The sequence below is a fragment of the Oxyura jamaicensis genome, chromosome 13, assembly GCF_011077185.1.
Source record: "Oxyura jamaicensis isolate SHBP4307 breed ruddy duck chromosome 13, BPBGC_Ojam_1.0, whole genome shotgun sequence".
NCBI classification, from domain to species: Eukaryota; Metazoa; Chordata; class Aves; order Anseriformes; family Anatidae; genus Oxyura; species Oxyura jamaicensis.
The window spans coordinates 4,804,267-4,816,667 of record NC_048905.1 but is presented as its reverse complement, the minus strand read 5'-3'; the positions used below and the strand labels follow the sequence as shown (position 1 = coordinate 4,816,667).

General features: G+C 41.3%; 1 protein-coding gene across 3 annotated transcripts in view; it reads left to right on the top strand.

Annotated features, from left to right (window-relative positions):
• Positions 1 to 3,356: 3,356 nt before the first annotated feature.
• Positions 3,357 to 12,401, top strand: part of SLIT3 (slit guidance ligand 3) — a 511,770-nt gene continuing 502,725 nt past the window's right edge. For 2 of the 3 annotated variants that reach the window (XM_035338345.1, XM_035338344.1), the window contains exons 1-2: positions 3,357 to 3,847; positions 3,934 to 4,188. In XM_035338345.1, the coding sequence (XP_035194236.1) occupies positions 4,004 to 4,188 (185 nt within the window). In that variant the 5' untranslated portion in view covers positions 3,357 to 3,847; positions 3,934 to 4,003. The remainder of the gene's footprint in view (positions 3,848 to 3,933; positions 4,189 to 12,401) is intronic. The other variant, XM_035338343.1, reaches the window with a different exon arrangement.

Below are 12,401 nucleotides of genomic sequence, written 5' to 3'. Positions count from 1 at the left end.
AACTCTAAAACACTTCTAGTGCTTGCGTGTTTTGTGAAGAAGCTGTTGGAAGGTCAAAATTGTTTAGAAAAGTGATTTTATTTCCTTCTCCCCAAGTCATTGTCATGATCTTCTGTTTTTGTTCACCCCATCTTTCCACTGATCCCTGGACTCGGTGTTCTTCCAGTATTTAGTAAATATTTTTATTGAATCTGTTTGTTGTCATGTGTTAAATAGACAATTTCCAAACTGATGCTCAGATGTTCTAAATGCACTGAACCAGTCATTTTCTAAGAGAAAGGACCGTGTTTCTTATTGCAGAAGCAGCAGGCAAGATTTAAATTCCTGCCAGGTAGACAGTACACCTTTGATAATCTTGTCTGTAAGGAGTGTAACACATATAGAAATGTTGGTCACTTCTAATACTTGAGGAGACATTATGGATAAAGCTGTTCATCTCTAGATACCTTTGTAAAATAACTTAAATGTGTTTAACTGAGTATAAATACAAAACACTGTCAAATAAGAAGCCTTTATAGATTCGTATTCCATGATCTGTGTCATTTTGTGGTTTTGTGTGACACATACTGTACCCTGTGCCAACCATATACTATGAGACGAACAGGGACTGGTTTGCCAGCTTCTAGCAATTGCCAGGAGCAGGAAGCCATAGTGGGTATCTGAAAGGAAAACAGCAGAGCCAATGCTGCTTCTCTGTGGGGTGCCTTGATAAAACATGACCAGCTCCGTTAAGTGCTGTTTTAACTGGAATATAGGACAACATGCCTCAGTTTTTATAACGTTGAAGTGTGTTTGAAGGTTAGGCTTGACTTTTGGCTCAGCTTTTTTTTTCTGTGACTTTATCTGATTCACCTGTCCTCTTCAGGGCAATTTTATTGGGAGAGAAATAGGGAAACATGGCACATGGGGTCTGCTGTAGATGATCATGTCAAGAGATTGAGGGAATCTTTTCAGCATTTCTTAGAATTGGAGGTTCTGCAGAGCTGAATATTAGTAACTTCAAAAATAATTATAGCATAGGGTGGTCACATATGCATTACCTATAGTCTAATTTGCTTAGTATTTAACAGTTTCTGTATCTCTGTCCTGAGGTGGGGGATGTGTGTCTCTCCGTAGGGCCATGTTTATAGTGGGAGGAGGCTTGCTAGTAGACCAGAACCAGAAGAAATCTTTCTTTGGACTGTCGTCGCCTGGCTACCAAGGCAAGTTAAGTTCTGACAAAAGTATTTTCACTGCTTGAATGGACTAAGGATATCTACATTTGGCCTGTGTGGAGGAGACTTCAGAGCTTTCAGAGTACTTTGTCTTGCTAAGCAGTGTAATTTCTGTCGTCTGGCTGAACCAGCTGTTCCTTGTTCAAGAGCTGATCTCTTGTAGACTAACACTTGACTGAGGGTGCTTGCCTCAGAATAGATAGCGATGAGTGTCAGTGACATGCTTGGGGCTGGCTGTGCTTTTGCCCTCTCAAGAGGGTAAAGGGGTGGGATATGGATCAGACTGCTGCAGTTAGCAGTGCTGCCTTGGGTACTCTAAGAGCAGAGTGCGGCTTGTTATGGCTCTGCCCCTCAGTTTGTTAATGCAGGAGTTTGAAGTGATCTTCCTTGGCCCTTTGCTCCAGGAAAGGCGAGGTTTATCTGGGGATCCAGACAGAATTACACCCACCTTCTCCAACCTCAGCCTCCTGGATACTGGGGAGAGGTGGGAGAAGAGTATTTTTTAATCTTTTATGAAGCAGCATAAAGTGACCGCTTAAAGGGGTGACAGCTGAGTCTCTCTGTACACTTTCAGACCTTGTGGGACTTGTCACCAAGCCTTTTTGCATTGGATGCAGTCTAAGGGCCACTTAAATGAGCTTTGAGTCTAGGCCTGTATGCAGTTCAATCTTAAGCCTTGATCCAAATGGCTCCTATATAAAACATAAAAATTGTCACGGAAATAATTCCCTATAACGTGAGAAAATCACATAATAATTTTTTTGATCTGAACCAGAACGAGAGAGGTGAAGGTTAATCAGTGGTCTTACACGTGCTGTTTGGCCAATTCCTTTTCACTGGGAAATGCTCTGTAGCATCAGATCTTTCCTCACTGGAGAGGGCAGTAGCAAGTGTTTGCCCAGCTGGCTGGCTGTACTGGTGGACATAGCATGGTTTGGGGCAAAGCCAACTCTCAAGGTAGGCAGGAACGCCTTAGATGATTACAAATGTCAGTCATCAAGGTGAGGCAAATGGAGCCAGAAATGAACAGGTATTTAAGGTGTGCTACTGCACGTTGGAATGCCACGTCCATATCTTATGGTGAACATCTTCACGTTTTTTTCCTAGAAGCCCTCACTTAGAATACTAAATTTCTATGTTCATAGAAAAACACAGTTTGAGCAGAGCCTGAGACCTTGAATCCAAATGTAACTGAACCCTCTAACATCTTTGTTGGAGGTGGCTGTGGGAGCTTCAAGGGACTGCTGGTCTGGCTACTTGTGGGACTGGGGAAAGGCGAGCTGTCCCTATCCACAGGAGTAAAGTTTCGCCTCCACTGTCATGGGCCACTCTTTGGTGATGTAGAGACACAACAACTGTTCTCCGTGCAGTACCTTTATTAGCAATGTGTTACGCATAAGTTTGCCTTTCGAACTGTCTTCAGGTGTGAAAAGTAAGGAAGTGAGTATTTTGAGAGGAGTTTTGTGACTTGTATACAGTAGCTTTACTTTTTTCATCCTGTTAATGGTCTTACGACTTGGCTTGGGAAAATGCTGATTTGCATGTCTCCCTGGACTCCCGCTCTCCCAAGCAATCTCTAAGTATCTACAGACTTTCAGGGCACACTGTGTTTGTGTGTTTTTTAACACACTTTGGCTACAAGGTGATGAGCAGCGCCGTCGGTAAAACCCCAGTGGGACCTATGGGGTGACTGCGTTCCGCCTGCCCTCCTTTCCCAAAACCTCGCTTGCCTTCAGCCTCTGATGAAGTTGTGGAGGGGTGAAGGGGGCCACCTGTCCGGGGGCAGCGCGGGGCCGGGCGGTGAGCGTCCGCCCGCGGCCGCCAGAGGGAACTCGGGGAGTGCGGACGGGGCGAACAAAAGGCGGAGGAAGCCCTGAGCCCCCCGCAGCCCAATTCGGGGCCGCGGCGTGGGGGCGCCGGGGGCCGGCTCGGGGCCGCGGGCTTCGGCCCCAAACACAGAGCTTGTCGGGGGGACTAAGGGGCGGGGGGGGGTCACCCACCCACTGGTGGGACCCCCCGGCTCCAGCGCAGCCCCGCACTCCCCCCTCCCTCCTCTCCGAAACTTCAGCCGCCGCCTGACGTCAAGGCCCCCGCAGCCAATGGGCGCCGCGGGTGCGATTTTGGGAGGGGGTGTGTGTGTGTGTGCAAGGGGGGGCCCCCCTCGCCGCGGGCGCTCGCCCGGCTGCCGTCCGTGCCCGGTGCAGGGGAGCGGGCGGGAGGCAGGCAGCGAGCGCCGCCCCCTCCGCCCCCCGGCCGCCCCTCGCCGCCTCCCGGTCCCGGCTCCGCCAGCGCGGGGCTGCGGGGGAGCGGCGGCGGCAGCAGCGAGCGCGGCGGGCAGCGCCCCGGGGGCTTTTACCTGCTGTGCCCGGCTCTCACCTGCCTGCTGCCCGGCTCGTACCTGCTGCCCCCGGCGATGCGGAGCGGGGGAGGCTGCCCGGCACGCCGCCGCCGCTGAGGGATGGTCGGCGGGTGGGCACCGCCGCTTCCCCTTCATCCGAGGACGCGTCTGGCTCCAGCTGGGTTCAAGTCGCTGCCTTCTGGTACCGCTCGTAAATAACAGGAGGAAACCTGAGCCCGGCAGGCGGTTCCCCACCTTCTTCCACCTAACGTAACCCTCGCAGCCGCCTTTGAAGGTTTGCTGGTGCTCCGGCGACGATGGCAGTGGTGGGTTCCCTTGGGCTGTACTAAGAGCCTCTTGTTTTCTTTTCCCTTCCTTCAGAGAGGCATTTCATCTTTAAGGGCCGGCTGCTCGCGCACACTTTTGTACCCGCTGAAGTGCTCAAGAAACCATGTTGGCTGGTGGAAGAAGCGCGTTTTTGTGCCTTGGAACGATCTTGAGCTTTTGGAGCTCCACGAGTTGGATGCCTGTTGGAGGATGCCCACATAAATGTACGTGCGTTGCTTCCAACGTGGATTGCCACGGACTAGGACTCAAAACTGTACCGAGGGATATTCCCAGGAATGCAGAGAGACTGTAAGTAATAAACGTTAGGGGCTCCTCGAGTACTTGTTCAAACACCTGGGATGAATTTCTCAACACCTGCCTATCAGCGCGGAGTACATAGTTACAGCAGTTTAACTAATGAAACACGGATTAATGTTTTCAGGAGGGAAGGGGAGGAGCTTTTCAGAAGTTACAGGTATCCTGCTGCTGCCCTTGCTTTAAAACAAAACTAAATGCTAAACCCAGCATTTTTGGAGCTTCATAGTATTTTATTTTATTTTTTATTTTTTCTCCTCAGTTTAATAACTGCTGATTGGGATCTTGTTGATTGGGTTTTGCAGTGACTTGCTTGTTATGGAGCTTAGACCTCTACCTGGAATGCTCCCAGCAATAATCATTGTCAATGCAAACACCAATTTCATATGCAATTAGAAACCTAGATGTTTTCACCTGGTGGCTGGTAGCAGTTTCTCCTTGCATACTTTCGCAGCATGGTGACTTCATCACCATGGAAAAATCGACTACTGCTATAAACTAATTCAAATGGATAAGAGGTCACATTAAAGCAGTCTCTAGTTTCTGTTTTCAACTGCCAAAGTCACTGTTACGGGGAAGCTGGTTATTTAATTTTTAATCTACTTTGGAGTTTATGCTAGCAGTGAAATACTGTGGGGTGCTTCAGACCTCAGCATAGGAGAACGTAATCAGCATGTGCAGACTAAATTTGTATTATAATTATTTCATTTAGTGGACTCTTTTTTGTTAAAAAGGCTCTAAGAGAAAAACTGAAAGCAAACTTTTGAGATCCCTGATACAGTTCTGGCACTCACTTGGTGCAGAGGACAGCATCTCTGGCTTTGCTTAATGCACAGCATATGGCATACTTCAGAGAATGCCCAGTGCTAGATATGAAGATGTCCAAGTGGATTGTTAAACAGAGCTTCAGCATGGCTCTGCGCTGGGCTCCACTGATGGCCTAAGAGAAGTGCAGTGAGTTGTGCCTTATGTAGATTAATGGATAACTTAAAATGTTTTAATACTTGCTGGCAACAACTGCTTGTTCTATGGCCTGATTTCCTGTTTTATTTCCTTCTGGGCCATAGACATGGGGGAACTTCAAGCGTATTTTCCTGAAGTAAGAAAGCTAAACTAGGTTACAAAGTACACAAAGCTTTCATATATAGATACCTTTTAAAGGCTAAGTTCTGTTCCAGAGGGAAATTTTATAGCATCCTTGAAGGTTTCTAAATTACTTTCATAGTGCTGAGAGATCTTAAACGATAGCAATATGCAGGTTTCTTACTAGGCTATTCCACCATATTTAATGTTTTGTGGCCATATCAGCCTTCTTTTCCACCCCAGCTGTGTGAACAATAGATTTCAGATAACTGTTACAGAAAGCTTAACTTCTGTGCACAAAACTCTGTACTTTCTAAAAATGATGGGTAGCAACTTGGCAGTTTGGAGACCGACAAACAAAACCCCAAAGCCAAACAAACACCACCCCTCCCAAGCTGGTTGTATACCAAGCCAGTGAGAGTAAGTGTAGCTGTGTGATAACAAACATTTTATATGCTTCATTGGTGGGGTGTGTTTGGCTTAAGAGTCAAGGACTGGTATAAAACATTTAGAGTTCAGGTTAGAATAATCCACAATACAAGGTTAACTGGCCACCTGAGAAGCATTTAAAGAGCAATACAGTAATTTGTAATTGCCTATGTTTTACCAAGGCTTAATTCATTGTGTTACTAGGTTTCCTTTGTGAGAATGTACTTACTAGGGATGTTAACTTTCAGCTTGGCTTCTCACAAAAGGCAAGGAAAGAGGAAGTTTCTTGGCCTTGGCATGTTAAGTGTTAAAAAGAATGAAAGCATGTAATTACTGTGCTCTTGGTCCTGATAATTTTTGGTATAGTTTACAGATTTAAGTTTTAGATTAATGTCTGCATGATGAACAATGCTATTTCACAATATTCAGTTTAAATCTTTAACATCTGAGATAATCTACTGATGAGTGATATATATATCTGTGTTCTGTGTGTGTTTTTTTTTTTTTTTTGCTTTTTTAGGAAATAGTGTATTATTGGAGCATTCAGTGGCTGAAACCTTGTAAAATAGCATACAGAGATCATACAGTATGTAAAAATATAGAATGTGTTACTATCTTCACTTTTTGTTCTTTTAGTCTGCCATGAACATTTCACTGGTTTTTGTAAAGTTCACTGTCGTCTTCAATACAGCAGTGGCTTAAAGCTTGTATAAATTCTTTTAAATCTAGATTGCTACTAATTGCACTAACTTGAATTTTTCTGCTGTGATCGTTAGAGGGAAAGACCTTATATTTCCTTGAATCTAAGTTCTGCTTTTAGGTAAAACGTTAGTCAGCCACTGGATATATCCAAGCATCTCATTTTCTCTGTGGTCCATGGACTCCTCTATCTGTGACATGACAGTGGGTTGGTATGCAGTCTTAGCTAGTTTAACTTAAATGAAAACAAATTGATTGCATCTGAAATGGCAAAGATACTTTTGATCTCAGAAAAATGTTTGAATGCTGGGAAAATAATTCAGACAAGTTTCTTGAGGGCCACACAGCAAATGACTTTTTAGACTCATGTTGTCTTCTGTCTGCACACTTTTGAGCTAAAAAATCCACCTACCAGTTCAAGTGGGAAACTTTTGGCTTTAATTAATAAGAGATCTAACAGCACCACTTAAAATATTTTGCCACCAAACTTTTAGAGTTATGTTTGTACAAATGTTACAGAATGTTTTGGCTACAGAATCCAAGTAAATATTATTTAAATTTGCATTAATATGAAACCCAAGGAAAGCTGAAAGTGTAACATGAAGAAAAAATGATAGAAGTCTTAAGAGGGGAAACACGTCTTCTTGAGAAGTTCTATTAAATAAATTAGTGAACATCTGATAATGCAAGAAATGAACATCACCAGAGCTTTGATTACTCATTCTTCATAATATATGTGATGTGTTTTTCTTTTTTCTTTTTTTTTCAGTGCTTTGAAGATGTAGTTTTTATAAATAGTTGTGCCTGTGATTTATATCTTGAGGGGAATTCACAGATTAACCAGTGATCACAGATCATGCAACTAGCCTAAAATTTTCTTTATACAGTTTCATCTTTAATAGTAGCTTTACAAATATAGCAAGTAGTATTAGGTTTGTGCTGCAGTTTACCTTGTTATTATGTTCTATAGCAGTATTCTATTTGGTGTAGGCTGTAGTTTTTAAGAAGTTAGGTCTCATGAAGACCTAAAAAGAGCAATGAGCGTTGTATGCTACTGGTTCAGAGATGATTCAGTCTGGAGAAAATAAATGAGTGGGGAAACAAATGTGAGTAACTTCCATTTAGCTTTGTACTAGAGAAGGAATCCCTGGAATAACGCATGTCCCACACAGGAAGAGATAGACATGAAAGTAGGTCCAAGATGCATATGTGTAAGTGCAATAGTAACATAGCTGACCTTCCAGTTTGTTAGTAGTTACTGATCCATTCCACATTTGCTGAGTAACTTATAATCCTACAAATAGGGTTAGAGTTAACTTTCGGGGGTGCTTGCAGTGATTGTTACATCCAAGTTCTGCAACCGAGAAAGTGTTTTTCACAAATAATAGAGGCAGAAATCACAGTTTTGAAATTAAGATTTTGTAAATGCACCCATAAACATCTTGAATGTTTTACCTTTCTGAAACGTTCCTTAGGACTGCTTCCTCAGACTTGTCATCAGAGTTTGTTTCGCAGTGCTTCAGTTCTTATATGTGCTCTGTATTTGTATAATTTTCTTCTGTAGATGCTTTCTGTATTTGTAAAGTATTATACACGTGGCTTTTTATAACAGTGCTGATAGTCAAGTTTAGTTTGAAATAGTGTAAATGTAATGAGCAGATCAAAGCCACTTGATTGATGGTTGCTGTGTTCAACAGCTCTGAAAGGAACAAGTGAAATGGACAAACTGCTCAGGGGTGTTGGGTCAATGTGTGTTTTCTGGTTGAGTATGAAGGACGAGTCTCTGCACTTTTCCTCCCACTCATGTCTAGTTTCCCCCTATTATAAGCACATTGTGTGTGTGTATGTAACAGTATACATGTATACATATGTTTCTTTGAAGAATTTAGCCACATTGAGTTCCTCATCAATTTATACTTCTGGCTTGGAATCTATTTTTAATTGATAGCTCTTATATTAATTTTGGTTTTGTTTATTTTGTCTCTTACTTTGGAGGATTCTTTACGTTTCTAAATTGATAAAGCTTGCAGGACTAATCTGTTCTGCGCTTTGCCTGAGTAGCTAAATTGAGTATGTCCACATTTAGGTGCAATTTAGAAGCTTAGTCATCTGCTTACCCTGGAGTTTTCATGTGGTCTGGGGTTTGTTATACAAATATATTATTATGGTGGTTTTGGCCTAGGTGCATGTAGCTGCTGAAATTGCACTGTCTTAGAATGTCTTCAACTTCCTCATTTTTTTCTTTGAATTAAATCTAAACTCCTGTCTCAGATGCTTCCATATTATTGTGGAATACAGTGTTAAACACATGCAAATACTATATTGACTCGTACATTGACTTTCTGTTTTTCTAGGATTCTTCCCACTAGGGAGTAGCACTTGTTTGTGTAGTAATCATCTCCAAAACCCTGCATGGGCCTTTTTTTCCTCCCTCTAGGGAATGTGTCAGTGAGTAGACATGCATGGCTTTGGCTTCGAAGAGCTTGCTGTCAAAGGTAATGATCTGGGGAAAACTTGACTGAGTTGCTTAATTTAATTTGTCTAATTTCCCTCTACTAACTTAATGCTGACTGCTTGTGCTTCGCTGAATGTGGAAATGAATTTACAGGGGATCAGAGTCTTGTGCTATTAAATTTGTTACCTTGTTTTGAAGTGATCGAAACAGGAAGGAGGATGAAATTAACTATTATAATTCTGGTAGCTACATAAGGAAATAATGGTCATTGTCATGCTGTCTGTAGTTCGCACAGATCTGACTAGGATTCTGAAATCCTTTGTGGCTGAGTTAGAGATTCATGCAAAAGAATTAGAGGAATGGCAAATAACCCTTCTAAAGAACAGCTATCTTGTTTTATGTAGTCCTAAAGTACAGACAAGATGTATTATTATTTTTTCTTTCTGGAATTTGTGTGTGTTTTTGGCAGGGGGATGTGTACCAAAGTCAATGTAACTCACCTGTATAGATGGATAATGATGCAAGATATAAATTCTAATACTCTTGTATTCTTACAGATATCTGTATTTAAAAATCCCTTGATTTTAGTTGTTTGTTTTGAAGTCATTTGACCTGCATAGGGAGTACTATCAGTAGTCTTTTTGCAACATAACTGCCATGCCTGTTTTATGTATGTTTCTTTATAGCTCAAGCATTTCCAGTTATGTTTAAAACAAAGATAACCTGTTCTTCGTGGACATTAACATGTGATATGACTTGCTGTCTGTGTTTTAGTAATATCTAAGCTACCCCTTAGCTTCCATAGTTCAGAAAGAAGTTTCCCCACAGAATTTCACAAGATGCTTGGGGTAGCCATGTGGATGTAGCACAACAGATCTCGATTCTAATAAGGATATGCAGTGAACAAGTTTAAGCAATTTTACATTAAGAATTGGGCTTGTTTACTAGGAAGACAGTTCAGGAGACTTAAGTCAGGACGCATTCTATACCACGAGCTAATAACTCAAATGACTCAAAACTTAATTGTTACAGAATTTTTTGATACTGTTCCTGTGGTGCCCGCAGTGCTTGATTTTTTAAAAAAATATTATTATTATTATTATTATTTTCCTTTGGCTGCCTGTTGCTGCAGCTAATCTTTAAAGATGAAGAGCTTTTTTCCTGGTGGTGGTCTAGTGGGATCCATTTGTCCTTGATTAGAAGATTGAATAATCCCTGAAGAACTATGGAGAATGGAAGCCATTCCTTAAATATTGCAGTTATGTTGGCTTACACTTGATCCACCAGGAATGAATGGAAAACAGTTTTGTTCTGGGTTCAAAGTTAAAGACTGTCAGGATTCTTTCTTATTCACAGATGTGCATCTGTTTGTTCTTCTCATGTATTGTCTGCTAAAGTCAGTGTAAATTTCTAATAAATTTTCTGAAGACTGAGCTTGAAGTGAGCTTTCTTTCACCATGGCTGAGGGCTGCTCTGACCATGCAAGTAATGTTTCAAGAAAAGAAAGTAATTTCATTTGTGTTTAATGTAATTAAAAAGTAAATAACTCTACCCCCTCAGTAAATTCTGTATTTTTTTTTTTTTTAGTTTTATTTACCTCTTTCTCTAAATTTGAACCTAAAAAATCTAACTAAATCTTTCTATTGAAGTAACTTAACTAAATGCAATTCAGAATAAATGTGAACTGCAAGTTGTGCATCCACTCATCTTCAAAAGTGCCTGCAGCCTCATGAGATAATAAGTTTTAAGAAACCCTGTGATTAAAGAGATGATTCCTCTTTTCTAAGTAACCCTGAAACACTCAAAGGAGTTAGGAGGAGCACGTCTGATACTGGACTGCAATTCTGACATAAACTTCACTGTGTCTTGTAACACTGCAACTATTGAATTATCTCAGATGTGTTAACCTTTGGAAGAAGTTGTGGAATGTTCTTCATAAGTAACCTAGTGCCTCTTAGTTCTTTTACCTGCTTGCTCTCTGCAAGTACAGATACTGGATCAGGTCAAGAGTTTCAGTGGCACAACGTTGAAACACCTTTCAGCAGCTGGGGAGAAAGTGAGCCCATGTGCCAGTATGCTTCTCCAACGCTAGCAGAGCTTGTATTAAATTTAAGTAGAGGCAACTTTTGTCTTGAAGATGACAGCTGTAGGAACAGAAGTGCATACTCTGTCTTGCTGTTCCACAGCTCCTTGAGAGGGAGCTCTCTTTTCCTCTTTAGGTTGTTTTTCCATCCCTGCAAAGACAAAACAATGTTTTATCCTCATCGAGTAGAGACAAAGCAGGCTTCAAGTGAGGAAGGAAGGTGTCAAGATAACTGTGGGGAAAAACTCATGTGAACATCAAATTCATGTGAACATCAAATGACAAAGCTACTCGAAGAAAAATTATATTGGCAATGGCACTGGAATGAATATGTGACGTTCATTTAGGTGATGGTCTATCTGTTTGTTCATGTTCCAAGGACATGTAGATGAGCAAGCAGTCTTGTTCAGAAAAAGTAAAGGTAAATTTTGTGCCCCATGGTCTTGTGAAATCTTTGATAAGTCTGTAGAACATGCCTTGTCTCCCTTCTGCTCCTTGGATAACAGGAAGTTCCTCGTCATTCTTGTTGATTCAGCTACATTATTATTGTTTAGTATGGATTTAGGCTTAGGGTCTGCTGTTATAATTCCTATCCCTTTTAGGTTCAGTAACAGCTGTTTTTGTTTTGTTTTGACACCGTATGGCTGTATCAATTTGACTTTTTTGAATTTTTTTAAGTAATTCTCAGGATAAGGAAGGGCTGGGCTCTAGTAAGTAATATTCTGTTTGTGACATGGACCAAGATGTTTTGTTTTCAATATTTTTTAAGTCTTTACTCAGGAGACCCATAATGTTTTATTTTCAGATCTTCTTTCAGTGTTGTCCAGTCAGATGTATCATTTAATATGTTGAATGGCTCTCAGGAATGGAAAGAACTTGTTCTTTTCCACTGGGAAATGGCCTTGTAAGCAACTGGCATTTTTTGTAATGGCACTAAATATGTAACAGATCTACTCTCTGCCTATTTATATAAGGGGGATAGGTCTGTTGTCTTGTACTAGCAGAGTAAGTTTTGGGTGAGTTCTGAGAGCCGTATCTGTAACTAAGAGTGAAAATAAATAGCGTTTAAGAGGCTAATTGTTACCTCTCTGCCAGTTATTTCAGTTTTTTTTTTTTTTTTTTTTTTACCCCAACTGAATCTGGTCTGTCAGTTGTCTCTGTGAGAATAAATTTGCCTTGTATTTCAGTTTTACACCATCTGTTTGGTGGCTGCAATATGTGTTTTTAACCCTGTGATTGATAGATTTCTGGAGCTTTTAATTAGATTTTTACCTTTCTATCTGGGAGTTGCTTCTTTTTCTGAGACCTTAGTCTAATTTTGTCCCTCACAGGGGGAAATCATTTGAACTGATGTTTATATTCTTCCCTGTCACTGATGAAGGGAGCATTTTCTATAAAAAACAGTTATGCTAAAATGAAGAAAATACCTTGCTGTTTTAAAGCTGGTTTTCACTTGAT